At 52.1% G+C, this 27514-nt stretch overlaps 1 protein-coding gene across 1 annotated transcript; it reads right to left on the reverse strand.

The window, feature by feature from the left end:
• Positions 1-1507: 1507 nt before the first annotated feature.
• TRAM2 (translocation associated membrane protein 2) lies at positions 1508-27080 on the reverse strand. The gene is made up of 11 exons (XM_062573273.1): positions 26901-27080; positions 15682-15745; positions 14168-14277; positions 13823-13939; positions 10584-10642; positions 9857-9941; positions 9529-9599; positions 8715-8819; positions 7888-8046; positions 6503-6675; positions 1508-6139 (listed from the first exon to the last, which is right to left on the reverse strand). Exons 1-11 carry the CDS (start codon positions 27018-27020, stop codon positions 6066-6068), a joined length of 1137 nt encoding a protein of 378 aa, XP_062429257.1. The 5' UTR covers positions 27021-27080; the 3' UTR covers positions 1508-6065.
• Positions 27081-27514: the final 434 nt, after the last annotated feature.

Below are 27514 nucleotides of genomic sequence, written 5' to 3' on the forward strand. Positions count from 1 at the left end.
ATTTCTTTTATATGATCTAAAGAGGCCTTTCATCTTCAAGAAGCAAAGACTGCCAGTTTAAATTATAATCAGCATTTCAGAAGGATCTAAAAGCCCTTCCAAGGTCCACGATATGTTCAGACTAGCAAATATGAATGTGAGTAAGTCATGCACAGCTGCTGTGAAAGAGTTAATAAATTTGATTTAAATAAAAATACCTCAGTGCCTGTAATAGCTAGGCATTAAAGTGAGAAAACTCTGTCTAACATGCTCTAGGTGACCCTGCTGAGTGGGGAGGTTGGACTAGATGATCTCCAGCAGTCCCTTCCAACCTTACTGATTCTATGATTTCTATGAAAATACAAAAATACCAGTTGTGATTCTGGGTTTGCTTAAAATGGAGTGGAGGCTTTAGCGCTTACAGCGCACATGGAAATAGCAGGGGTCTGTAGAAAAATCTGCTAACAGCAGCTTTGCATTTTTAACAAAATATTGGGAAAAAGGTTTTAGGTTTTTGGACAGAGTTACCATCTAAGCCCATTTCATGCAGCTTGTCATCTCACCAGATAGGTCCAGTGAGGGGAAAAAGCTAGCAGGCAGCTTGGCAATAAAGTTATGACACTTTCACTTCATTAAAAAGTCAGATTACTCTTCTCCATGAAGGTAAACATGGCAGGAACCTTCTCTCCCCAGCTGACTTCTGCCAGGTATTGCCATTGAGCGTCTATGAACGACAGCAGCTATCTCAAACAAGTTTAGAGGACAAAGCCCCTTGGAACAAAATGCTTATTTCAGTCAGCTTCACCTTTCGTGCTGTGGATTCCTGCTTCCCCTTAAACAGCTGTGGGTCTCCACATGACAGCTCCCTCCTGCCTTCTCTTGTTCCAAAAGGTCACCACTCTTTCCTTCCAGGCCCATTTGTGCTGCTGTTCACTCCAACTGGGAATCACTAAAGTGATCTCTGGTCAACCTCAGATTTCAGAACATGGCTTGTGTGCGTGTCAGGTGCTTTCCAGCCAGCAGGTGAAGCCTAACTTCTAAAGGCCACTCTAATCAGTTTTTCCAGAGATGCCAAGGACTTATAGATGAGATTATTGGAGCTGTGGGCCATAGAATAGAAGATCAGAATTTGTTTTCTATACATGCTACAAACTGTAACCTAATACTCAACCAAATCATGAAGCATGCTCAGGGCCAGCTGTAGAAAACATGCAATTTATCTCACCATAAATTACATACCTAATCTACATCAGATAAATTATACCCTGCAGATGCCTTATCCTCCACCCTAAGGTATCAAGGGAGCCAGAGGTAACTAATTCAGAAGCAGCTGTCCATGCTGTAGACATGGCAAGTTTGAGGAGATGAACCCCATATGCAGAGAATATGAGGATAAAACATGCTGTACCAAAGGAAACAGACTAGTCTGGAGTGGCAGGAGACAAATATATAAAACCCATCCCAGCCTGTTTATTAAACACATACACAGCTCAGCAGAGTGATGAAGCATCAGTGAACAGCAGCAGTGGAAGAATCTATGCCTTTTATTTTTTTTTTTTTTCAGAAAATACTTTTGTTGAGTTTATCACAAAAGTCATTTAACAACAAACATCAAAAAATCCATATAAAAACTTAAGTGACAGGAAAAGTGAAACAAATGGGATAAAACATTTGAAACTGTTACTTTCCCCCCACCCCCTCCAAAATTAAGAAGTTTGCACTAAAGCATAAATAGGGAAGAACAGATTTTTCCTTGAGTTCCTTTGCTGAAGTTTGGTCCATGGACTTCAACGTGTCCAAAGGAAAGCTACGTGCCTCTACCTAGCTTTTACAACATCCATTCTTACCCACTGCCATGAAAAAAGAATCCAAAAAACAAACCCATATCCTAGAGACTCAGAAACATACTTCACAGTTTCATATAAAGCCTGCCAAACAAACCATCTATTACACATTCATGAAGTTTACAGAAAGACGGTAGTCAGACCACTATAATCTCCATCTGTTGTTGATGCAAGTCAAACAGATTCCACCAAAACTTCACCTAAGGCAAGAGTTGGATGCTGCTGTAAACCCCTATGAACTGCAATGAACCAGCGTATCTACAGGCTTCCAGACTAACTTGCAGGGGGGGAGGCATCCTGAGTAGTCTTTCTCCCCACCTCTACACCAACAGAGAAGCTTACCAAAAATACATTTTTAAATGATGAGATAAGTGTAGAGGGACATACAGGGGAACTGGAATTCATCTTCTTCTTTACTAACCCCACACAAGATGAATGAGAAAAAAGAAACCTAAAAAAAAAGAAGCAACTGTAATGCCCCGTTATTTAAGAATCATTTGGAAAATACATGTGAAATGCTACATCTATTCTTCCTCCACCCCCTTCTCTTCCCAAGCCCATTCCCTACTATGACAGGAAGGGAGAACTGATACGTCAAAGCTTTTCTAGGCTAGAGGCAGGAAAACACTATACTTCACACCAAAGAAATCACAAACTACTTGTTTCCTGGCCTTCTCAAGCTGGATAATGGATATAGACTGCAGAAGCAGTCATAAGCCCATAAGAAGGGACTGGAGCAACCAATAGTGTTACACAGAAAGTAGAGACTTGCAGTTTTGCATATTCTCTAACACTTTCCACACTGTAGTGGACAAGAGCTCCTTTTTTTTTTTCTTTTTTTGGGGGGGGAGGGGGCGCATCTTTTTTTTTTTTTTTTTTTTTTTTTTTTAACAGAAGATGAAGGATTGACAGGATGGGGCATGAGAAGAGCATCCACTCAAGAAAAGCAGGCTCTCAGCATCTTTGTATGTAGAATGGTCAAGGAAAGACTCACCACTAAGGACCTGCAGAGAAAATACTCCATTTGGGGAAAAGAAAGAGCTCTTTGGGCTGGAGAGAAGGCTTGGTCTGCTGAGAAAAGCCATGAATGTAGAACCAGCTATTGCAAGCTTGCAGCCAGGGGGATGGTGTTCCTATTTAGACAAACGCAGAAGCAGCTTGTAGTAGCCACTCTGATTGACAGCAGACTGCAAACCTCTGGAATGACAGTTGACAGTGCATTACAGCAAAGGCTCAGCACAAAAACCCTGGGGGTCATACTGCAGTTGAGCATAACAGCAGAAGGAAGGGGATTTCAAAGGCTTTAATGACAGAGGAGGGCAACTTCTCTCTTCCTCCCCCCCTCCCCCATCATACGAAATAAAGAAAGAAAACATGGAGATGCTTCCAAAACAAACTGTCCCTTTTTCTGGTAGCTCTATCCATAGACACAAAAACGTAGCATATGTCATCCATATGTTGTAAAAGGGGAAGGCGTATAGCTATTCATATAGTACACAGATCAAGAATACAAGAGACTACATGGCAACATAAGGCACTTGGGATACAAAGCATCATTAGCTACTTTATGAAGATGCAGGATTGTGCAAGTGGAAAAGCTGCCCGAAGCAAAGCAGGCAGGAGGAGGAATTATTCAGCAGCCAGTTTTGGGGGATTGTATGTGTCATCTGTTAACACAGAGTCAATACCTCAGCTGGTGCAAGGCACCTGCTTTGTAGAAAGGACCAGCTAAAACTACGAAGAGGCGCCAGCCAGCAGTCACTCTTTGGAGGGCAGGTGGCAGCGTATGGCTGGGGAAGGTTGGCAGGCAGCAGAAAGGAAAGGCCTTTCACATTAGGCCTTTTCTGTGTCCTCCCTAACATAAAACTCTTTTCCTCTCCTATCGTGTTGCACTTTAGGCACCGTTGCAATCTCCAGTCAAGCCAAAAGATCGATTATCTGTCTGGCAACGACTAAGAGGAGCAATTGTAAGCTACCACCAGGGGCTCTGCTCCAAAGTTTCTTTCCTCACTTTCCCTGAAAACAAGGGAACCCCTCGCCTCAATTCCTGCTGACAACTCGTTTGACATTCAGAGTCACAGGGATGGAGGAACAAGTGGAATTTGTCCAAGATGGAGGAACAAGTGGAATTTGTGTCAAGTTCTTGCACATTTTCTCCATCTCATGCCCAGCACTAGCTGAGGCTTAACAAGGAGAGGGGAAGTGAGAGAGCAAAAACACCTACAGAAGAAAAAAAATCCTCATCTCTAAGAGTGGCAGAAAATCAACTGTCACCCATTTCTCAAACCATGAATAATCTGAAGGATGACACCGCTGCAGTCTCACATGCAAGAATCACAAAGAAAGAGAGCCGCAGAGTTCAATTGCACAAAGGGCTGAGCAAGGAGTACACTAAGAGATCACGCACAAGAAAGGCAGACTTTAATCCCTACTTGCATACCAAAGAGTGCCCTTGCTCTCCTTGACCCTGTGCAATCAGCAGTACCCTCTTCTCAGCCAGCCAAGAGCACACGTCAGTCACCTGCTCCTGCCATAGTGAAGCAGAACGAAAGCTACAGCTGGCTTTGCTGCACAAGAGGCACCAACAGCGAAGCCTAGCTGCAGAAACTCCCCCAGATGAGAGGTGCCTGTCTATTGTACATCTGCCAAACCTGGACCGATGCATGGCACCAAGAAGAGGCCCACTGCTCACTAAGCTGGCACTGATGCATGAAATGTTGGGCAGGAGATGCTACTCCCCAGCAAAGGGGTAGCAGGGGACCGAGCTGGTTCCCATGAATCTCCTGCCAGCATGTACAGACGGCAACAGGCAGGAGCAAGAGGGAAAAGTGGTCTGTAGGAATAAATGGCCTCTGAGGTAGATTTAGGGCAACTCCACCTGCCAACAGCTATGTGTCACAGGTCAGGCCTTTCCTAATAAACAAGCTACTTTTTGCAGCCCTTCACTTCCATTCCCTTCCCTATCATCTCATTCACAGCTCAGAAAGGGATGAAGGGGCTAGGTTTTGGAAGAACCCTGCATTTGATAGCACCTTGGGTGGATACAAGCTCTGTATCCTTTGGAAACAAAGATGATGGCTGCAGATTGCACAGCTGGACCGGTATGGTAGAGATGAGGAAGGCTAAGGTGATTGCATGAAGAGCACAGTCCCATTAATGCAAAACCCTTCGCAGCAACCAGTTTGCTCATCTGGGTATGGTTAAGAGCCATGAGAACACCAAGTTTGTGAATCACACTCAAGTAGGCGAAGGGCCTGGTCTGATGGGACCCAGGCCAGTCAACAAACGTGCTCATAATGTGGGGCAGGCAGGACTCAAGACTTCACGCATCCTGGACCTGAGGATGCAACTGCTCCCACATTAAAAGTTGCAAAGCATAAAGCCCATCTCTCAGTACTGGGAGGTCCAGGACAGCTATACAGACAGCTCACCTTCTGCAGCCAAGAAGATGGACCAGCTGTACCAGAATAGCTAAGGCAAGCAAGGGCTAGGATGAGAATCCTGTATGAGGAGGGAAATTTTCTCCCTTCTGTGCTGCACAGCTCTTTGACATTAGCTCAAAACCAGAGGTCGGAGGAACCCCATTTACCAGAAGTCCTCTATGAGACAAGACTCTTCCCCTGGATCCTGGTACATATTTGCAGCCTCACCATCCTGTAGCACTTGTCAAGTGCTCAACAGGTGTGTCCCCAGAGATGCAACCCTCACCCAAAAACTCCTCTGAGCCTAATGGTCACAGCCATGATTGAGCACAGAACCCCCACCACTTTTCTCCCGGCATCTATTCTCATCACAGACATGCGGTGCCTTCAAGCTGCCGTGTCCCTGAACTAGGGTTCAGGGAAGTAGTACAAAGGGAGAGGAGGAACACGCTGTAGAAGAGAACAAAAGGATTGTTTGGAATCATCTATGACGCATTTGTAAAAATAACAAATAACCAAAAAAACAAACACTAAGATAGAAAAAAGAATTGCACACCGACTTACAATGAAACAGAGGAAGACAAAACCAGGAGGTTTGGAACACACTCCTATGAAGGAAAGGGAGTAGGAGAAAGGGACCTTTTTGGTTTTATTGCAAATGGTTTAAGAAAGCAAGAAAGGAAGGGAGGAGAGTGAGAGACACCTTGTGAAGATGACAGGTTTCCAAGCCATTCAGGATGATGCTTGTGAGGACAGAGAAAAGGGGCTGGTTCTTAGTCCTGGTATCTCGTCTTCCTCCCTAATAGACAAGCCTTTGCTTCTACGGTGATTTCAGCTTCTTCGTTCGCGGTGAGGTCCCGTTCTCAGCTTTCACCACTCCATTTTCATGGTAACCTGGGGATGGGGCAGAGGGCGGAAGGACAACAATTTGTCCCCCATCACCCTGATAAGCCAAAACTTTGCCTAGGCTTGGAGCAAAAAGCCAAAACCTACATGGCCTTAGCTTTATTAAGGTTAGTCCATAAACATGGAGAGAAACATAACTGAGTTGGAGCTGCAGCCCTCAGGACATAACCCTGCTAGGGATCTCCCACGCTCAGCAAGGAGCAGCAGGAGGCATCATTCCTCGAGTGTTGCCTCCACAGAGGCAGAGGTGACAGCAGGGACACCATGCCGCAGGGCTGACACCTCATGCCTGACATGGTACTCCCCTGTTCCTCATCAGCCCTGGGCCAGCCACTCAGCCGCGGCACTCACCCGAGTCCCTCTTGAGAGGCTTGGCTTGCTGCTTGGCACTGGTGGCAGCTACGGCGGCTCGCTTCCTGGTGCTCTGCTCGTTCCAGTACTCCCTCCAGCGCCGTAGCTGGAAGTGGATGAAGCGCCACATCACCGAGGCCTGGAAGAGGCACACCAACAGCAGCACACTCATTCTGGCAGGGGCGGAGAAGAGGTAGGCTGAGAACAGAGGAACGAGGCCACCACGAACCCAGCCACTGAGAAGCAAGAGGCCTGCTCCCAAAACCCAGTGGGGTCAGTGTCCAAGGCCCCCAACCGGTACAAGCCACCTGGACAGCCACCAGGGTGCCAGAGGCAGGCACCAACTGTCCGAGAAAGAGCCCTCTCCAGTTCCAGCAAAATCCTGCCTCCCAGTTCAAAATAAAACTGTCCTTCTTTCCCGTTTCAGACACCCCCACACAATACAGAGGAGCACCCGGTGAATGAAACCAGTGCAGTAATATAGCTGGTCCATGCCTCGGTGCCAGTAGAAGATAGAACCTCCATCCAGCCAACCAACATCTTTGCTTTCTGCTATGCTCTGAGCTCAGGATAGCTGTTCCCCTTTCCCTCTCCACCATGAAGCTCTCAGATACAGGACTTTAGGGCTGGAAAGGACTAAATGGCCCCAGGCTGCTCTGTAGAAACGTATTGCCTTTACAGTATAATCAGCTAGAAGCCGGATATGGTTGGAAGGGAGCTAGGAAAAGGCCCCAAACTTTCAAGCTTAGTACCAGTCCTTGGCTACAGAAAGCTTGGGAATGACTGAATGGAGCCAGAGCACCTGCCCTGAAGACTTTTGAAATGAACCCACAGCTACTGCTTGGCTAAGAAAGGCTCCCAGTCTTGATGGATGGACTGCAAGCCATGGAGAACTCACCCTATCCCCAGGCTCCCATGCTATTAGGCAGCAAAATATTTCCAAGAATGGAAAATTTCTTTACACTGACTGCATCCATGTAAGCACAGTTAAGGATACAAAAAGGAAGTGCCTGCAAGTCTTTCTCTAAGATACCTGCTTCCACTCATCCTTTACAAGGTTACTTTACTCAAAGTATTTGTTTGTTGGTCTTTTTGCACTACAATGGTTCAGTAGCCTTCAGCCCTCCTTGCTCCCTTCCTGCCATCCCAGATTGCTAAGACCTTCCTTAGAGGCAGCCCAAGGAAGTTTCAGATCCCTGTTGGGGTTTCCAAACTCAGCAAAAACAACTACGGGAGAAAAACCACCAAGGAACTTAAGTGAGAGGTTTTCACAGCTCAGTTCTGCCTCAGTTTCTCCCCGATCACATGAGCATACACAGAAGCACATGATACAAAGGCAGTCCCCTACACCCCCAGATATGGCAGGAGACATGACAGCTCCTTACCTGAAGAGGATATTGTTGAAGAGGAAGCTGAAGAAGTTCCCTCTCTCAGGGTCAAGAGCCTGGTTCTCTACCCGAGGCAGCCCAAAGCCGATGACCAGAATGTAAAGGGTGAGGGTGAAGAGCCTAGTGACCACGAACACAACAGCCCAGACATTAAATCTGTGGGAAGACAAGCAGAGGTGTTGGTAGGACCAGCATCAGCATCATGAGGTGCAGCCAGCTGAATGGCAGATATCCTGGCAGATATGGCAGATAGTGACTGAGAGGGCCACTAGGTGATAAAAAACCTTTACCAGGACATGACCAAACGTGATTCTCAGCACAGGTTAACATCATCAGCGTTCATCTCCTAATACTTCAGTGGAGGTAAGAGGGGAGTATTAGCTGCCAAGCATCAAGTTTCTACTCAGCACCACATTTTTAAGGCCGTGTTTCATGACATCTTTGCCCACAGTGGAGCTTGAGCACGCACACAAACACATACACACACTACAGCAGGACAAACAGAGCCACCCTGTCTATCTACTAACCTTTGATGTGAGCAGAGCAACACAAAGCAACGCTAAGCACAGCGCAGCTCAACAAGTCTCCTTCCTCCTTTTGACTCCCCCTATCCTACCCTACCCCTAAACCAGCTCTTGTCAGAAACTGAAACCCTCCATAGGTCCTGCGCTTCCCTCCCAGGTCTCTGCCCACCAGGTCTCTGCCCACCAACATTGAGTTGAAAGTTGAGAGTGAGCCTCCTTGGGCTCTTCAGGATGCAAGTAGCTCTCCTTGGCATCAGCTGCATAAGAGGAAGAAAAGCCATGATCAGCTCTCCTGCTTACAGCTTCTCGTTGTTCTCATCTGCGAAGTAGACAAGACGAGCCATGTGGAAGAAGAATTCAGCTAAATATTGCAACAGCAGGAGGATCAGCCCCAAGCGTGTTAAGCTAGAAAGAGGGATAGAAGAAACAAGAATTATTGGGCTGGTCATCCTCGGTCCTTCATATTCCTGTTATATCATCTATCTTGCAATTCCTTAATTGCAGCAAGTGCCAACCAAAACCCAGACCACTTTGCAGCAGGGGCTGTAGGATCACAAGGAGGAGGAAAATCTCCTAAAACATCAAAGTGATGAAGTGGCCCAAACCAGCAGCAGAAGCTGGAAGAAAGCAGTCCAATGCAAAACTCAAGCCCCTGGCAATGCTGCTCTATATATACCAGAAGAAACCTAAGAGCTTGTCTGCATATGCTGTGCTGGAAATGCACCCCAGGAAAGAAAGCTTCCCCTGACCCCAGGGAAAATGCAGTCTTCAGCCTCTGTTTAAGGGTCCCCAGATTAACATTTGCTTTGCCGTGCACTGTGAACAGAGGCGACTTATGCACTCACATAAGCTGGCTGAAGTACTTCAAAATCAGCTAGTTTGTGAAAACGGTTCAACTTGAACATCCTGCAGCAGGGAGTTCTCCAAGTTAACTACAATCTGGTTTGTAAAGAATCTCCTTATCCTATTTTACTCCCACTGGACGAAGCTTTTAGGGTGACCCATGCTGAGCCCAGTCCTGTGAAAGGACCGGCTCAGCACCTGATGCACAACCGTGAGGTGGTCCGTGGTCCCAGCCGCAGTGCAGGAAGGGAGGCCAAGGCAGCCAACTCACTTGAGGAGGTATGCGCCGGCTATGTGCACCAGGTAGAGAACAATGTACTGCAGCTGGCGAGGGATCTCCTCCTGGCAGGGCAGAAAGGCACTGTGTTAAACCCCTCATGCCTCTTTCCCCCACAAACCCCGAAGCTCACTTTTCCCCAATTTGGTGGGCTAAATGACATCAAGCACACCACGGGCAGCTGAGAGACAGCAGCGTCCAGATCCACGCTCAAAAAGATGTCTCCAGTCGTGGTCCCCATGGTCCACCATCCCCTCAGCTCTCCACCTAAAACCACCGCAGCTGCTTTGGGTGACGTTTTCAGCACCCGCCTGGCTCTCACCTTGCGGACCTTCTGGAAGTAGAGCTCCGGCAACGCATGCAGCCAGTACGCCAGCTGGCACAGGTAGAAAAACTTCACCTGGAACCTGAAAAGCATGGACAAGCCACATGAGAGAGCCTAGGGCATCAAGAGATCGCGGGTCCCCTTCAACCTCAGGTCCCCAGGAAGGCTTCTGCCTTGGTACTCTGCGGTCAGCTCCGCCACAGGTAATCTCCTAGCCTCCTGAAAGCCACTGGATATAGGAGGCATCATTACTGGGCAGAAATTACATGTTTACCTGAGCTAGTCATGCCCAGATTTCATCCAGCTGCTCATGCTGTGGTCTCCATGCCTGTGGCAAACCTAATGCTTACTCTTGCAAAATGCTAAGAAAGGAGGATTATACTCCCTGCTTTTTTGTTTCTACTATGAAAAACAAAGAGCAATTAAGTGGCTTGCCCCAGGTGATGCAGGGAGTAAGCAGCAGGGACCAGTCACGGAGGCTGGAGGTCCCCCAAGACAAACCTGCCTCCAGGAATACCCTCTCCAGGACTGCAAATAAGTTTGCCACCATCCACCTTGAGCTGGTTAAAAAGCAGGATCTCACTGCAGCGTCCTGGCAGGAGGGAGCTGGAGGCTGCGTGCGACGGGTGCTGCATTGTCAGCATCCTGCTCCCAGCCACAGGGAAAACCGTAAAGAGGAAGGAAGCGGTCAGCCAAAGAACAAAATGCCCTCGCAAGTGCTTACGGAAGATAAACATGAGGGTAGTTTTCCCACAGACTCCGGGGGTTTGATACGTATCCTTCCTGAAAGAGAAGAGATGCGAACCTTCAGCAAAAGAAACAAGCACTGCAAAGTTACAACGGGGTGGGCTAACGCAGCGTCACATCGAGGAGCCCGGGCAAGAGGCCCGAGTCCTTTCAGAACTGCCACGATCTACGAGCATTAAAAACCGCGCCCCGTTGGGCAAGCCAAAGCTGAGACCACCGAAGCTCAGCTGCGTTCACAGATCTCTAGCAGCCCGCTCAAATTTCATTAGGCTGCCAGGTTTGGGGCTTGAAGGTTGCCTTCCTGGTTGCATGAAGGGCTCCGAGCTCAGGAAAAGATGCTTCAGGGTTTGGGCCATACAAGCTCTCTAAGTGCGGGGGCAAGATGCTGGCAGCACAGGTACAAGAAACCGTGCGCGTGGTCTAGGAGGCTTCTTCCACACGGGCATTTCCAACCTGAGCACCAGCTAGCAAAATAGAGTGCTTATGAAGAAAAAGGGGACTGGAAAACCTTTATAAAAATAACTAAATATGCACTGCATAACTTAATTCTCTCCCTGCTTACATTCCCTTACAGCCCTATGCTTGCAGGGTAAGTTATAAGACGGAGCTGTCTTCTCATTCCACGTTTACCGGGGCACCGGGACAATGTGGGGTCCCAATCCCAGGCTGGGCATTGCAGAGTGACGGTTGTGCTGAAAACTAATCTGCACAGGACCCATTTGTCACCCTTTCTGCCCTCTTTGCAGCGTGACCCAGAACAGCCCGAGGGAGGTCTGAATGCTTCAAAGAGCGACCTGCTCTGCAAAGTCCGGGGCACACGTGGGGCGTTCAGGAGAACGTGCTGCGTCAATGCTACACATTTTTTTACACGGATCTCAGAGTTCCTGGAAACACGGGGAAAGCAAACAAGGCTGAAAGCCCTTCCCACTAGGGCGAGAGGAGGAAAAAAAAAAAAAAAAAAAAAAAAAGGCTGGTTTGCTCTGATTCCAAGAGCCAGAAAAAACAGAGATGAAGGGGCTGAAAAAGCCAGCAAGGTGGTGGACTGCAGAGCCACCTCTGAAATTACAACCGGTTAAGGATCAGCCATCCCGTATCAACCTTTTGGGGGAGCTCCCCCCATAACTGATAGGTCAACCCCGACGACCAGATGCCGAAAGCAAAAATAAGCACCATTTCACCCTCATTCATCGTGTTTTCTCTGCAAAAACCACAGCGGATGCCGAGCCGGGGCCAGGGCAGGGGGCTGGCGGGGGGACAAGGCAGCGGGGCCGGAGAGCTCTGAAGGCTCTTTCAGGCGGCGGCGGCGAGGCCCTCAGGGCTCCTTGGCACGGCCGCAGCCCTGCGTGCTTTTCCTGGTGCTTTTCCCCTCCCCTTCAGATTGAAAAAGCCCCCCAAAAGAAATATTTCAACTCCAGCTTTTTTTCTCCATGCTGTTTTGGGCGGAATCATCCCCAGTGCAACCCAAGGACTTTTCCCCCTTGCCAAGCGAGGGACCACAAGTATGTTCTCCCCACATCCTTGCAAAGGACATCCTAAAACCCCAACTGCACTGAATGCAAATAAGGAGGCAAACAACAGATTGAGAAAGCAAGCGGGTCCCAAAGCAGTAAGCAGAGACAACAGGGCCCGGCACGGCTTTCGGGGTCTGGCTCCAATGGTATTTCACGGCCCATTTACTTCTTCATTGCGCAGAGCGGGAAAAGGGTCTCGCTCGCTCAGCGCCTGGAAAAAAGAACCCGCTCTGCTTGAAAACTGAAAATCAAGCAACCTCCTTGCTCAGCATCCCCTCTGCCCAGAGGGGAATGTTTTGGGAAACGAGTCCCAAGCCCGTTTAACTCATTGCATCCCAGAGAGGCTTTCCCAGAGCAGAGACTGGCATTCTCCCCACTCACATCCATGCCTGTGGAACAGGTATTTTTCATGCGGGCCGTGGAGCCCCTCTTTCCTTGCTGCCTCATCCAGCTGCAACAGGAAACGTGGAAAAAGCAGGCACCAAAGCAGGGAAAGCTCAGGAGGGTGCAACAGCACAGCAGAGACCGCTTAGCTCGCTGTGGATATGCGTGATGGGCTAAAAAGGGCCTGGCTGGGGAAAAGCAAATTGCCAGTTTCTCACCAGCACCGAGCAGTTTTAGGGCACGGGCAGCCGGCTGCGTCGCGAGGGCGAAAAGCCTCCCTGCTCACGGGCTCGGCGCGAAGCTCGCCGCATAGAAAAGGAGCGCGCGGAAAGCCAGCGGCGCGACCTCGGGGCGACGCTTCTGCACTGCCCGGCCGCAGTCCACGCCGCCAGGTCGCCGTAATCCCCAAGGAGCTGCAAAAGCTTCCTCCCGCTCACGTGCTCCTGCAAACACCTTTTGCCTTTCCGGGGCCCCCCGCACCGCGCTGCTGGAGCCCGTCGAAGTCAGCGGTTGGCATTTCCAGACGCCTCTTGACATCGCAAGTCTTTTCTGCTGCCCTGCTTCTCCCAGGGGGCTGTGAGCGGCATCGCGGGTACCAAACACGGAGCCCCGCTCCCTCCTTCATGGAGCGGCTTTGTCGACCGCACGGTCCCGGAGCCAGTGGATCAGACGACCTGCCCGGCTGAGCTTTTCTTGCTCAGGATGGGGAGCGAGGAGGGGACGGAAGAGGCTGCCAAGGAGGGGGGCAGGGTCCAGGGCCCTCTGAGGAAGCTGCTGCCATCTCAGCTTTCGTCATCCCAGTGATCCCCAGCCCCTGATATCCTCCTCCAAACCCTGTCCCAGGGCCTGGGGCAAGTCCTCCAATGTGTCCAAAGCCCAACGAAAGCTAAAAGCGCGGACGCGGCCTCAAACTAACTGCCTTCAACATCCACACAAACTGCCTGGGCTTGCACTGATCATCCTCTGACTAAGCTCACCTCTTCGCGTCGGAGGAAAAATAAGGCGCAGAGGGAGCACCAAAGCACGTGGGAGGGGGACACCTGCAGCCTGCATCTCCCCCCATTTCTGAGCCATGTCCGTCCGTGGGCAATGATAACGTAAGGAGGAACTCCGAGGCTCCAGGTAACATATCGTGCCCTGCTCTCTCCCCATCAGCTTTGCTTTCCTGATTCCCTACAGCTGACAGCAGCAGCAGCAGAAAGTCCCAGAGCCCCTGTCCGAAAGTGGCAGTTTGGGACTCGCTGGCCTTAGCCACAGAAAAGGAACCAAATTCGCCAGTGCAGGAGGGAAGCCAAACCCGACCTCAAACGCTGCACCTTACCGTCACCACGACGTACAAGCACCACATCACGGAGGTGAGATGGAACGCAACCAGTTGCCCCGACTCGTTGAACTTGCTGTGTTTGACCTTGGACAAATGGAGACGCCTGTTGATTTTCTGGGAGGAAGCAGTGGGGAAAAAAAAGGAAAAAAAGAAGAATATAAGCCACTGGGTCGACAGCTCTCCCTCCTCTTCTCCTTCCCACGCAGCACCCAGAGATTAGAGCTCCCATGTTTCTACCCTGACCACCCTTAGATCTCACTGGAGCTGCATTTAACTGCAGCGGTACCACGTGTCCCAAGCCCTCCCCGTAGGCTTGCTATTTAGACATTAAATGACACTCACGTCCAGGGCGTACTCCTGCACCACTGCGTGCAGGATGATTGCTATGAAGATGTAGAAGAGGATGGTGACCAGATCTTTCAGCCCATAGTGATAATGGACCAGCTCCCCGTCTGCAAAGACACCAAATAGATGGACCAAGTCACTCTGACCCAAACGTTTCCCAGGCAGAGCTCTCCTCTGGAGCAGGGACATGGAAGCTATCCCATGACTTCCAGGACATGCCAACCAGCTGTTGTTGTACAACACCCAGTATCTCTCATTTGCTCCTGAAAGTTGCTGTAACCACAGAGATCCAAGATAGCAGCTCAGAGCTGTGAAATAAGACTCACAGGAGCTCCTCACCTTCCGGACATGCAGGCAGAGGCCAGACGAGAGACTCCCTTCAGCAACCAAAATGCCCCAGATGTCTGTGTTTAGGCAACTATTCCCAGCCCTGACCTCTCGCAGCTGAGACGGTTACTACATGAGGAGATGCCACGAAAAGCTTCCTGGGTGATGGCACGCACAGGAGGGGTGGGAAAACGAGGTTGTGCAAGCCCTTGGGTAACACGTCTGCCACAGCCACGCCTGGGGGCCGTGGCTTGGAGTAACGGCAGTTTCCACCCAGATTTTTAAGATTTTAGGTGCTCAAATACAGATCAAATAGGTTTTATGACACCAGGTGTCGAGCTGTGCGTTATCCGGGCCCGAGAAGCCAGTTAGCTCTCCAGAGCACTTCGCAAGCTGTTCTAGCAGGAGCAGTGCTCGAGCCACAAGGGAGACTCTGCCAGCTGACAGGCAACGGCATCTTTATTGCAAGGGGTGTGAAACAGCCTTAGAAAAAATCAGTTTAGCAATAAACCTTCCTCCAAGTAAGCTCGCTGCACCAAGCCACTGGCCCAGCTGGTCTCCCCTGCTATGTCCTGAGCTACTTTTTTCCCTATATACTTCACTACCTGCTCCCTGCCATGGTGCTGCTCTTCTTTCACTAGCGAGAATTACGTGGGCCCCCCGGTTTCTGGGGGCAGGGAAGAATAAACGACTTAAGAGAAGGATGCAGCAGCGGAAGCTGTCTGGACTGTGCTATATGGGAGCCCAGACCACAATTTAATCTGGAAGCTGGACGATTTCTCCAGCCATAACATTCAAAAATTTTAAGGGGCAGATCTTTTATCTTCCATATGCCTCTCTCTCTATCCTTAGATAAACGGTGGGTTTTTTTCCCCCATTAATTCCAACAATCCTGCTCTTCCCTTGGACGATTATTGAAATACTTCTAATTAACTGCAGCTTCCTGCCGCTGCGTCTCCTCTGATGCCAACCCAGGCTCTCTGCCCCAAGTGCTCGGCTTGGCCAATAAATCAAGAGAGACAGGAATTACCTGTGCAGCCCCTGGCTTTTAGCAAAGGGCTAAATCCCACTTGCTCCCCCCGGTAGCGAACAGCCATGGCCCAGACCAGCCCGCAGTGAGGGTCACGGCAAATCACGGTTCGTTTTTTCCCCGTAGAGGTGTCCGCAGTGGCAGCATCTCTTACCTGCTGTAGGCACGCTAACATTATACTGAGGTAAGATAAACAGGAAGGCAGTCTTGGCTGTAACCTGTCAGAGAGAGACACACACAGAGAAAATAAAAGCTAATGAGTTTTAAGCTCCTTCCACTCATTTGCACCGAGCTGCCCCGCCGCCCTCCCGCGCGGCGCCGAGCCCTGCCAAAACTCGCCCCACACTGCAGAACCCGTTGCCCTCTATTATTAAAAGCAGCAAGCTTTTATTTCCGATCATCTTCTTAAATGCTGAGCTGCTCAAAAATTACCCCTTGCAAGGGAGCGTGAAGCAAGGGATCAGAAAGTCAGTTTTGTCACCGATCCCAGCCAGCACCGTGCGGGCTCAGCCAAGGCTGGTCCCACGGGCAGCGCCCACCGCTCCCCGCGCGAACCCTCGGCCTCCGCCCCCAACAGACGCTTCCTTAAGCCCTCGGCCGCAATTAGCACCCCTGCTAATCATGGCAGCAGAAAGAGTGGCGCAAGGTGGCTGCGCACCGAGGGGCGGAGGAGGCGAGCAGCCACGGCGTGGGAAAACCAGAGACCGTCCTTCTCCAGCCACGCTGGGAAAAGGCAAAACTTCCAGGGGAAGAAATGCAGGGGAGAAGGGGAGGTGCTCGGGCTTCGGCTCCACTTGCAGAAGCCCCGAAGTTGCATTTAACCAAAACGATTACGAGGGAGGAGATTTCCCAACAGGGATGGCAGTAAGAAAGCAGCTCCCCATGGGAAAAGCATGGGATTTTGGGGAGGAAGGAGAAAGATGGGCAGATCAGGAAAGCATCACGGCCACCGAGCCGTAAAAGCCACCGGCAAGCCTGACCGGGGAAGCTCTCTGCTCCTTGAAGACAAGCATCCACCTTCAGGCTGCTCTTGCACACGAGCCGCTCACCCCGGGGACACCCTATCCCGCCGTGCAGAACGGGCCCCGACGGTCCACGCGCGGCGGTACCTGCACGCCCTCACCCACCCCGATCTCTCGGTCAGCTGCAAAGACACGAGGGTCGCCGAGCCCCAGAGCATTATACGTGGCACTAATTAAAATAAATCACTTATTCCCATCAGCTCCCCTTCAGAAACAGGACCGGCACTCACGGGGCACAGGGGAAAAGCAGCTGTGGCAAAGGCGTTTAACCTTTTCCTAGCTATTGGCAACTATAAAAGAAGGGGGAAAGCAGCAGCTTGCTCAGAGAGGGAAGCAGAGAGCCAGGCAGCAGCTCCTGGCTCCGAGCAGGAGGGCAAGACAGCTCCAAGGGCCTGTCACTGTCAATGCACCACGTCCCAGCGGCATGTGCAGCTTCACGGGTTGGCAGAAAGGCCAAGAATGAGACATTGGGCCGCCTGCAGAGCCAAGGCTGTGCTTCTCGTTCTTAATTTATTGCCTTCAATTAAAAGGTCCAGCCTTGGAATGAATCCACCCCCAGCTCCGAAGCAGGAGGCCTCGCAACTGCAGGACAGAGCCGAGCGTCCCAGGACGCGGCTGCCTCGGTGGCCCACACTGTGCAACTCGGCCGAGCTCTGAGAAGTTATGGGGGAGCTCAGCTCGTTAGCCAATCCTCCAATTAATCAGCTTTGCAAAGGAGTTTTTTCCCCTGGAGGCAAGCTGGCCTGATAGACCCGTGAGTTAAAGCCTCCTCTGGCCACCCGGTTTGGTCTGTGGTGGTGGCCAGAACGAAGGAGCAGAGACCTCCCACTGGTGGATTAAACCCATCACCAGATTCTGGGTCAGGAATGGGTTTCCTCCCAGGAGGAGACCATCACTAGCTGCTGACCAACGCCGTGGGTCAACTTGGTGGCCAGTCCCAGCGCTCAGTGCCTATTTGCAAAGGGAAAGAGATGACCGCAAGCAACGCTCGTAGGAGGAGAACGAAGATGCGAAGGGAGTTGGCGGCCAGCATAGTTTCTTGGGAAGCAAAAGCCGCTCGTAGTTTTACAAGGCTCAGGACATGCTACCTCCCAACACACACCCAAAATACTGCTGCTGCACAGAGACAGCAAAACACTTCTTTGCAGAAGATTCAAACAATAAATGCTGCTTGCATTATAATATTTATGCAAAAAAAAAAAACATATATATAAATATATATAAAAACCCCAATAACCCACTGGTAAAAGCACTGCCCCAGAGTCAGGCTCGTTAGCTATGCTCCGTCACTGATTAAGCGACTTCCCCAAACTGTGCTTATCTCAGTTCCCCTCTCCAAAGGGCGGGTGTCTTCACCCGGCCTCCCACGGGCGAACGGAGGAACTTTCTGCTTGCAGGGAGCACTCTGCACTGAAGACAGCAGCTCTGGGAGCCAGCACTCGTTCTGGCTATACAAGAAGCGTGATGAGTTGTTTTGAAATCCGAGGCACAAAAATAGGAAGTGTTGGTGTCTCCAAGGAGCACGACAACGGGCCGCCACAATATCCCACTCCTCCCCTTCCCAACAGGCCATCCCGTCACGCTGACGAGCACCAGGCTGCAGATGCAACGACTCCAAAAAAGCCTCCTAGCGCAGCTGCAGATAACGCCGCCTTTCACGCAGACCAGCCAAAACCATTTGAAAGCTGCAGCAGGCAATTAAAAACCCAACTGGAAATATTGCTTCACCTCTTGTGGGCCGCAGCCAGCGGCGTGGCGGGTGGTGGTGGTGGTGCTGGTAGGACGACCGAACGTCCCCGAGCACAGCTCCCGCGGGCTTTGCCAAGTGCTCCCCTCCCGCCCCCGCAAGGATTGAGCAAGAGGCTCGCGCCGGGCAGCCGCCCCGCCGCTCCGCTCTGCTGCGGCTCGCGCGCTCGGCTCCCCTCCCACCGCCCGCCCGGAGCGCGGGAAGCGACCGGAGTCCTCTCTCCATGACGGGGGGAGATGGGATTTTCCGACGCTGCTCCCCTTAAAAAAGAAATCCCACGCGTTTGTGCTCCATTTACAGAGATGTGAGAGGCACTTTGCCCAGGGAGAGGGACACTATGGGCAGAGTTTGGGATGGCGATGGAAGAAGACGTATTGCACGGCCTCAAACTGGCTGCAGAAGACCGCTCTGGCTCTTGCAAAGCTCACTGGCCACAGAAGCAAAGTTACCTCATCCTGGAGCGACATGTGACAGCCAGGTCTTTGGATTTACTTCCAAATCCCATCACAGGCTGGTGCAGAGCATGAAATAAATGCAAGAAACTCACAGTACCTGGGTTGCTGTAGGGATGGGATGCTGTGTCCCATAGCAGCTGACAGCAGCAGGCACCCAAGGCTTTGCATCTATTCACGCATCCAGAGAAGCTCCTGCATTGATCCAACAGTCCTTCCAGACCACCGATCGAGGTGGCTTTTCCTTCAGCCACACCAGCTACACACCAGCTCCTCGCCGTGCTTTGCTCTGCCCATCCAGGCCAGCGCTGTCCAGCTGGCATTCGGTTCGGCTAGCTTCTCTGTCCGCTGAGCTCACCCAAACGGCAAGGCTCTCGCTGCAAACAGAGCGGGGCAGTGCACCACGTCTGCATCGCTGGCGCCCGGCTGCCCCTTTCCAGGCTAGACCATTGCTTCTTCATTCAGAAAAATTTGGAAGGGGGATTATCTTTGCAGCTTCCTGCAAGCACGAGATGCAAACAACCGTTGATTCCCGTTGAACTTGTAACTCCAGAAAAGATTCAACCCCTTTTGGCACATTCTTCTACCCGTACAACGTGCCACATCTGCCATGCAAGACATGAATCCTCCACGCCGCAGTAGCAAGCATGACTGGGACAGGTCTGCAGAAAGACTCCCATGTGCGTAGCCAGAGTAGTTGCATTTTCCAATGCACAACACCAACTTCTCTTCAAATATAGAAGCTTTACGGCAAGTTTTAGGGTCTGGCCATTTCTGAGCAAAGGTCTGAGCTTCAGGACCAGGCACACACTTTTCAGAGAGGAAGAAACAGCTTCTGCACAGTGCTCAGCCCAGGTACGGTTTGCAAGTACTCCGATAATCTTCTTTTCTGGGTGGCCTGGAAGGGGGCAGATCTGGTGGCTTTCATGAAGGCCAGCAGGAAGGTTTCCTCAGCAGACATTCCTCAAGGAACAAGTAATGCTTTGTCCCACCTATAAACCTGCCTTTGCTTTTCCGTGGGTTGGAAGACCACATCTCTCTCTGTCTGCTGCTGTCTGTAAAGAGCTACGACAACCCAAAGGGGCAGAGAGAAGAGCTGCATAGGGGCCTGTTGCTGCAACCATTCATCTCTCCACCTTTCATTAGAGAGTTAGACTGTCTTGCTTGTTTTCAAAAACCGATGTAAAACATTTTACATTTATTTTAATCTACCAGCCTGGAATTAGAGAGGCATCCTCACAGACTGATACTAAAGCCCACAATATTCAGGTCGCTAAGGATGTCCCTGGTCCTTTCCTTTAACACCATGCTCTGAAATTCAAGTCTAGTCATTTTTATGCCTGGGCAAAGGAGATGGAAATGGGATACAAGGGGGGTTCGAAGAGGCCATTAAGACAAGGACTGTGAAATTTTCCTTGGTGCCTTCTTCGCTGGAATTGCAGAAACAAGAAATAAGCTTCCTCATCCGCATCCTCCAAGACTCCCCGACCCACGAGGCCACCAGGGTCCTGTGTTCGCTGCACATCCTTTGCCAGACCCTCCTCCACTTCCTTGCTGTCACAAAGACATCTGGACAAGGACATCTCCTTTTGGAGGCACATCCAGCCGCAGTTTCACAGCACTGCAGGAGAGCAAGAGCAAAGCACATGGGACAGAGCAGCATGAAGAAGTTAAGCCAGGTGACAGCTCACACTGGCAGGGCACTGGTGACACCCCGGCATCCCTGATGGTGACAAACACTGCTCAGGAACGGATGTTACCAGCTGCTGCGGGCTGTGTCCCACTTTCCGTAGGCTGCAGGCAGCTGGATGGAGGCATCCCACAGGCAGGAAGCAAGTTGTGTTTATTTGACCCTAATTGTATCAGCTCCAACATGGCCAAAATCCAGCAAGCAGCGCAGTCCTTCACATCTACAGAGGGACCTGTGTCCTCCTGCAACTCCTAGCACACCTCACCATCTTGCCAGCAGGTTCAGGGGGATACATGATTTAATCGAGGCCACGCGTCAAGCTCCAGGAACTGAGCATCAGGCTCCAAAATCCTAGGGCACAGCTGCCACCTTTGCCACATCCCTCCATGATGTCAGCTAGAAGCACCCGCGGCCACAACGTATACGTTGCTCTACACAGTCCTGCATAATGTATAGAGACCGGAACATGCTGGATGCTTAAATAGATGTTTGGCTTCCCAACCTCCAGCAACCCTGCTTCAGACTTCCTGCTGAAAGGCAGAAATGTGGTTTACTTGGCTGGGAAAGGACCAACAAGTATTGGTGCTGGCAAAGCTTTAGAGCTAATGTCCAGCGTCTCACACACAGGCCAGTGCAAGTGGAAGTTTGTAACAGGAAGAGCAACTTCAGGATTATTCAGTTCCACAAGAACTGGAACATGCAGTAAGAAGCTACTTTCTGTTTGCTTATTTGGAAACAAGATCCTGAAATGGAAGAGAAAGAGCCAGACACATTTAAATCACATAAGATGGGCAAGTAGAGCTAGAGCCACCAACCAGCAGAGAAAATGCCATGGGCAAATAATCTCCAGGTATTTTTTGTTATACTTTGAGGCCCCCTCCCCAGCCTGTTTCTTTCCTTGCTTTTTCTTCTTATGGTCAAGCTTTTTTTCAGTGCAGCCAGAAGCCCAAATGCTACAGGACATCATGAAGATCTGGCTGCAGGCATTCAAAGAGTGGGTAAGGATTTGTCTGCACAGGATGAGCTGAACAGGGACCATATGGAAAAGGTAGCATATTCCCCAATTGCTCCCCGTTTTGCCCTGAGAATGTATCCACGCAATCCATCACTGCCAGATGAAGATAGTCTTCATCTCAGCCTTATCCCACCTGACATTAGGGATGTGCTGAATGAGCCAAATCAGGGAAGCAGTTGCCCTGGGTGATCTCTACAGCCACAAAGATGGAATAGCATCTTCAGGTACGACTGGGTCTCCAGTGGTCTCTGTCAGGTCCCATAGGTGGATCATTAAAGTCTCTCTGCTAGAAGGTGGCCTGAAGTTAAAAGCTGAGCAACTCCAGGCCTTCAGCCAGCACGGGATGCTGCTTCCTGGGAGAACACCCCAGGACAGTGCTCGCAGCGTACTTTGGGGCTCTGAAAATCCCAGCTCCTAGAAAACCCCGTCCTTTGGCTGCTGCAGTAAATCCAAGGGTTCTCCAAAGTGCAAATGGGCAACCAACACCTGGGAACACTTCAAACCAAAACAATAATAATAATTTAAATGAATAAAAAAGAACCAGAGCCAGAGTGCCTCGTCCCTCTTCAGCAAGCGCTTTCCGCCTCCCTCGCACGGCCGAGCAAACAGAGCGGATGCTTCGTCTCCCAGATGCCTTCACCTTGCTCCCGGCAGCGCCGCGGGCGGCTCGCCAAGCCCGCTGGCACCAGCTGCTGTTTGCAGTGCTCGGAGCGGGGGCCGGCCGGCAGACCGGCCAGGCGGGGGCAACGGGCAGCGTGGGCGACCGACGGGCCTGCGTTCGCCCAGAATTGCTCGCTAGCCCGATGGAGACCTCTGAAAGCAAGTTTTTATTTTCTTTTTTCCTTTTTTTCTCTTTTTTTGCAATGCTTGCTGCAGCTAGGACGGGGCTTGGTCTCCTCCTGGGCTGCTGCTGTTAAACGGAGCAACGATGACAAATGCCACGTCAGGGCATCACCTCAAAGGCCAGGATCGAACAGGCTTTAATATAAATATTTAAGGCCAAACGGTCACAGCATATTAACCTATCTGTTCCCCAGTAATGCAACGATTAGAAAAACTCACACCACTGTTAGCCTGGAGTCGGCTGTCCAATGCAAAACAGCAAAGCTCACCTCCTTTTAGCAGATTTTTTTTTTCCCTTGCCCTAAAACACTCCATGATTCCAATGGAAAAAAAAAAAAATAATAATTTTGCTTTTCAGACATGCAAGAGGCTATCAGTAAAAGCCTGCAAGCAGGCACATCCAGTGTGCACATCCAGGCTTCGGGTCCACATCAAAACACACCCCGGGATTCAAGCCCTCCTGTTCTGAGGAGCAAGTTTAGAGCATCCTTCCCAGGTCCCATTCCTCCCTCTGAAAACCGTTTCCCACTTTGAGCAACCCTGACGACTCCCCAAAGTCTCAGCCGGGTGGGATTTGTGCTGCTTTCGCCTCGTCCGCCAAACTCCACGTGACCGCGGCCAGGACCCCGGGGTTGCCGCCTTGCAGCCGTGCAACCACCGTGGCAACCCCGGTGCCCTGTTTGGGTTATAACCGCTTCAAAGGAAGGAAGCGGCTCCAGACTTCTCGCTGGGGAGGCTGGGGGAGGCCCTGCAGCCTGTTTAAGCCGGGAAAACATTTCCAGGGCTTGCAAAACAACTCGAAATAATTAAAAAGATAAGCGCGCTTTGGAAGATTTTTCTTGCAAAGCGGTTTTCTTCGCCGCCAGCCGGAGCGTTTACCGAAAGAAAAACTTGTTGATCCGCGGCGTGGATTGACACAAGCCCTATGTGCAAACTGGAGACCAAACTTTGGACCAGAGCCTGCGAAGGTAAACAGCAGGCTTTAACAAAAACCCTCTGCAAAGGAGCTGCAGCACCTCGACTCGCACAAACACACACATCTCTCAGCACGGTATGATCGTCGTCACTGCACACGCACCACTCCTTATTCCCTTTTCAAAAGGAGACTTAAATTCTGCTTTTTTAAAAAAAAAAAAAAATCTCCCTCTTCCCAAAACTGTTCACCCTTTAAATCCCCTGCATGCTTCGGTTCCTCAGCCGGCAAGGAGGAGGCGAGCAGAGACGTGCTTTATTATTGCTCATTAGCACTGGCAAGGGCTTAATTCTTAATTTTGGCAAAAGCTCTCCGAGCTGCGCATTAGAGGGGATCTGGGAGGGGAAAGTATATTTAGCAGGAAGCCTGGAAATAGCAGCTCACTCGGCAGCGGTGTCACAACCCGGCGTTTGGGAGAGCGTGAGTCACCACCGGGGCAGCGACGGACCCACGACCGCTGGAAACGGCGGGGGTGAGGGGAAAAGCACGGCAAACGCGTTGCCCGTCCGGGCGGAAAAGTCATTCCTATGCTCCCCGCTGTCCGGTGCGACGCCGTCCCATCCACACGGCCGGGTTTTTAGCTACGGACTTGCCCCAACTTGCAACACGGGCAGCGGCAGAAAGACCGGCATCTAAATCCTGCAAACAGGGTGGGTTTACGGTCAGTCTTGAGCCTTTTTGCAGCAGAACGGGTTTTTAAAATCAAATATATACCATATATATAATATAATATAATATAATATATATATGGTGTATATATATGGTGTATATATATATATATATATATGTAGAATTGGGCCCATCGAATATAGAAATTGCAGGAAAAAAAAAGCAAGGCCAAAAGGCAATCCGTGCAGAGGGCAGCCAATCTGATAACGTGCACAGGATTCATTGGTGCTGCAGCACAGGTATTAGAGAGCCGGCCAGCTGCAGGGTCAGCCAAGCCTATCTAGTCTTGGTTTCATTTTTCAGAAAAACAGAATGGGGTGGGGGGAAGAGAGAGATGCAAAGCGACCGCAGTGCTGTCTGGAGAGCGAGGATGGAGAGGACCTGTTTTGCGTTTCTATATGCGGTCGTTCGAACTGGTTTGCAGGTAAAAGAGAAAAAATAGGTGTTTTTCTTGCTCGTTTTGGACTGCTGGTGGAACAAGCAAGTGCTGGCTTTCCACGCACATGCTGCGCGGCAGCTCGCTGCAAGCTCGGGAAGCGCAAAATCCCACCCGAAAGCGGCCAACAGCCACTGAAAAGGTTAAATCCCAACCACCCGTCGCACGGAAAGCATCCCCAAGAAATCCTCCGCCGCAGGAAATGGCCTATTGTGAAGCCGACTGTGCCGTTTCCACCGATGCCCCGGCGGCAGCGAGCCGAAGGGGGAAACGCGGCCAGGGAGGCGGCATCCGAGCGGCGGGTCGGAGCGAGAGCTGCTGGCAGGACGCGGGCAAGCGAGGACGCTCCGGCAAGGCGTCAACAGCAGCGACGTCGGAGCTGCCGCCAAAACTCACCGCAGAGGCTTTGCAAACACGCGGAGGGCTGAGGAAGAGCGGAGCACGCCTTCCTCTCCAGGGGAAGCGGCAGAAGGAGAAAGGGCAACACAGAAAGGGCTGCGAGGGTGGTCCAAAGGCACGTGCAAACCCTGCGCCACGGGCGGGAACGGGGCTAGATGCTGACGGAGGGCGGCAGGGGGCCCTGAATCCCAGCAGCTTCCAAAGCTTTGACTCAGCTCCTGCGGGAGTTTCGCCACTTCCAGCCACAGTAAAGAGGAAAAAGCATTTCCACGCTGGCCTCTGAACGTCACATCCATCAAAATCCTGGATCCCTCCCGGCAAAGAGCCTGGTGCTACCACGGGGAGGGGATTCACAGCCACGCAGCGGCCGTACCTGGACCAGCACTCCCCTTCTCTAACAGTAACAGCTGCTGGAGCGATGCAGAGAAAATCCCTAATACAGATGCAACCTACCTGATTTATTTTATTCCCCCCACACACACACCAAATACGACTACGAAACTTGCAGCCTGACTTTGCAGCATTTGCATGCTGTTTTGGAATACGCAGCTCCGGCCAGCTGGCCCTTCGGGCTTTCATTTAGAAACCCCCTCCCGGTCCCTTAAATAAACGCACGCGCTCACACACAAAGGGTTTCGGCGCGCTGCAAGCGCCTTGCTCATGCAATGCATTTGCAACCAAAAAAAAAGGAAAAAAAGGAAAGGAAAGAAGGGGGAAAAAAAGAGACAAGGGGGAGAGGTTGTGATTGTGAGGGTATTAAGGAAGTGGATTTCCTCCTGCTACGATTTGCTGGAGGAAAAAAAAAAGAAAAAAAAAAAAAAAAAAAAAAAAGCTTTTCCTGCTCACAGCCAGGCCCCCCGGCCACCCCTTTCCCATCTCGATTTGCTTGGAGACGTGGCACGGAGCTCCAAGGGGAGGGAGGGCGGGCGAGCGGGCGGGCGGCGGGGGGAGCACAACGGGGAGGGTGTGTGTGTGGGGGGGGGGGGGGGAGACCCCACGCGCCGGGACCGTGGGGGACCCCACGCGCCGCCCGCCGCGCACCCCCTGCCACCAGCCCCGACGGACGCGCCGGGCCGGGCCGGGCCGGGCCGGGCCCCACGTAAGGAGGGAGCAGCAGAGAGGGAAGCTGCAGGCATCCCGCCTTCCCCTTCTGCCCTGCCTCCTCCTGCAAGCGGAGAGGAAAAGAAAGGCGGAAAAAAAATATATAATTAAATAAATAATAAATAAATAAATAAATAGATCTGGGAGGGACGGAGAGGAGAAGGGCGGCGGGGGGGGGGGGGAGGAGAAGGGGGGGGCCGCATTCCTGGCATTTCTCCGCGCAACGCCGAGACACCGAGCGCAGCTTTTCGCTTCCCCCCAGGGCCACTTCGGATTGACGGACGAGCCCCGGCGGGACGGGCGGCCGCTGCGGGGGCGGAGGGGTGGCCCACGGTGGTGGTGGTGGGGAGAATAAAAATAAAAATAATAATTAAAAAAAAAAAGTATTCAGGAGCCGACACTTCTTTACGCCTCTCAGGCTCCTCCGGAAAACCCCTGGAAGGGCGCAGAGCTCCCAAAAGCCGCTTGCAATAGCTGAAAAAGGCAGCAGTGCCCTGCCGGGGGTGTCATTCGCTATAAACAATTTATTCGCGATTTTGCAGAGTGCTTTAACCAGCTCCCCAATGGCAAAACGTAGCGACAGAGCTCCGGAAGGCAACGGCCCACGGTTGGGGGAGAAAAAAGGGGGGGGGGGGGGAGAAAAAAAAAAGAGAGAGAGAGAGACGGGGAGAACCGCGGGGTTTGGGGGTGAGCAAAGCGTTAGGGTTGCAGCCCTACGTTGTGCCGAGGGCTCGACGGCGGAGCAGCGCCGGCGGGGACCCCGCGGCACCGGCGAGGGGGGAAGGCAGGCGAGAGGCATCCGAGGAGGGGGCACCTGGGGGAGGTGGGAACACGCCGGGGCGCCCCGTCCCTAGCCGGGGAGCACGGGGTGCCGGCGTTGGTGGGGGGGGGGGGGGGGAAGGAGGAAGCACCGGAGGGATCTGGCTCTGGTTGGAGGGGGGGGGGGGTGTTGCACCGTGGACCCGACGGGGCGGCCCCGGGGAGTAACAGGAGGCCGCGGAGCAGGGGGCGGCGGCGGGGGCTCACCTCGAACATGAGGGCGATGAGGACGCTGAGCACCAGGCAGAAGCCGATGTCGGCGTGGTTGTGGATGAGGAACTCCTGGCTGAAGAGCGGGTGGCTCTTGGCCCGCCGGCGGAAAGCCATGGCCGGGCCGGCGGCGGCGGCGGCGGCGGCGGCCGCCCAGCGCTCGGCTGCAAACTTCGCCGGGCCCCGCACAACTTCGCGGAGCGCCGGGGCCGGGGCCGGGCCCGCGCAGGCGCCGCCCGCGCCGCCGCCTTAACCCCTGCCTGCCCGCTCCGCACCGCGCACCGCGCACCGCGCATCGTGCATCATGCACCGCGCACCGCGCATCGTGCACCGCGCACCGCCCTGCGCCCCGACGCCCACCCTCGGCTGCAGCCCCCCGCGGTCTGACGCCGGCGTGGGTCTGCACACGCCGTGCATGAGCAGCCCGACGCCTGCCCACACCTAACACCCCACCCTCAGGTACACCCCAGCGCTGACCTGTTTCTGCCGCCACCGTGCACCCACAGCCCGACGCCCGCCAGATCTGCACCCACCCCCGCACCCGCAGCCCCCCGCGCGCTCATCTCCGCCTCCCCACCCTTCACACCTCCATCTCCCTCCCACTTCCCGTG

This window comes from Rhea pennata, chromosome 3, assembly GCF_028389875.1.
Source record: "Rhea pennata isolate bPtePen1 chromosome 3, bPtePen1.pri, whole genome shotgun sequence".
Lineage (NCBI taxonomy): Eukaryota > Metazoa > Chordata > Aves > Rheiformes > Rheidae > Rhea > Rhea pennata.

Coding starts and splice junctions, on each gene's coding strand:
- TRAM2 (XM_062573273.1), bottom strand. CDS start 27,020: ATGGCTTTCCGCCGGCGGGCCAAGAGCCACCCGCTCTTCAGCCAGGAG. Junction 13,940..14,167: donor TGCAGGAGTACGCCCTGGAC/GTGAGTGTCATT, acceptor GCTTCCTCCCAG/AAAATCAACAGGCGTCTCCA. Junction 10,643..13,822: donor GCTTGTACGTCGTGGTGACG/GTAAGGTGCAGC, acceptor CTTCTCTTTCAG/GAAGGATACGTATCAAACCC.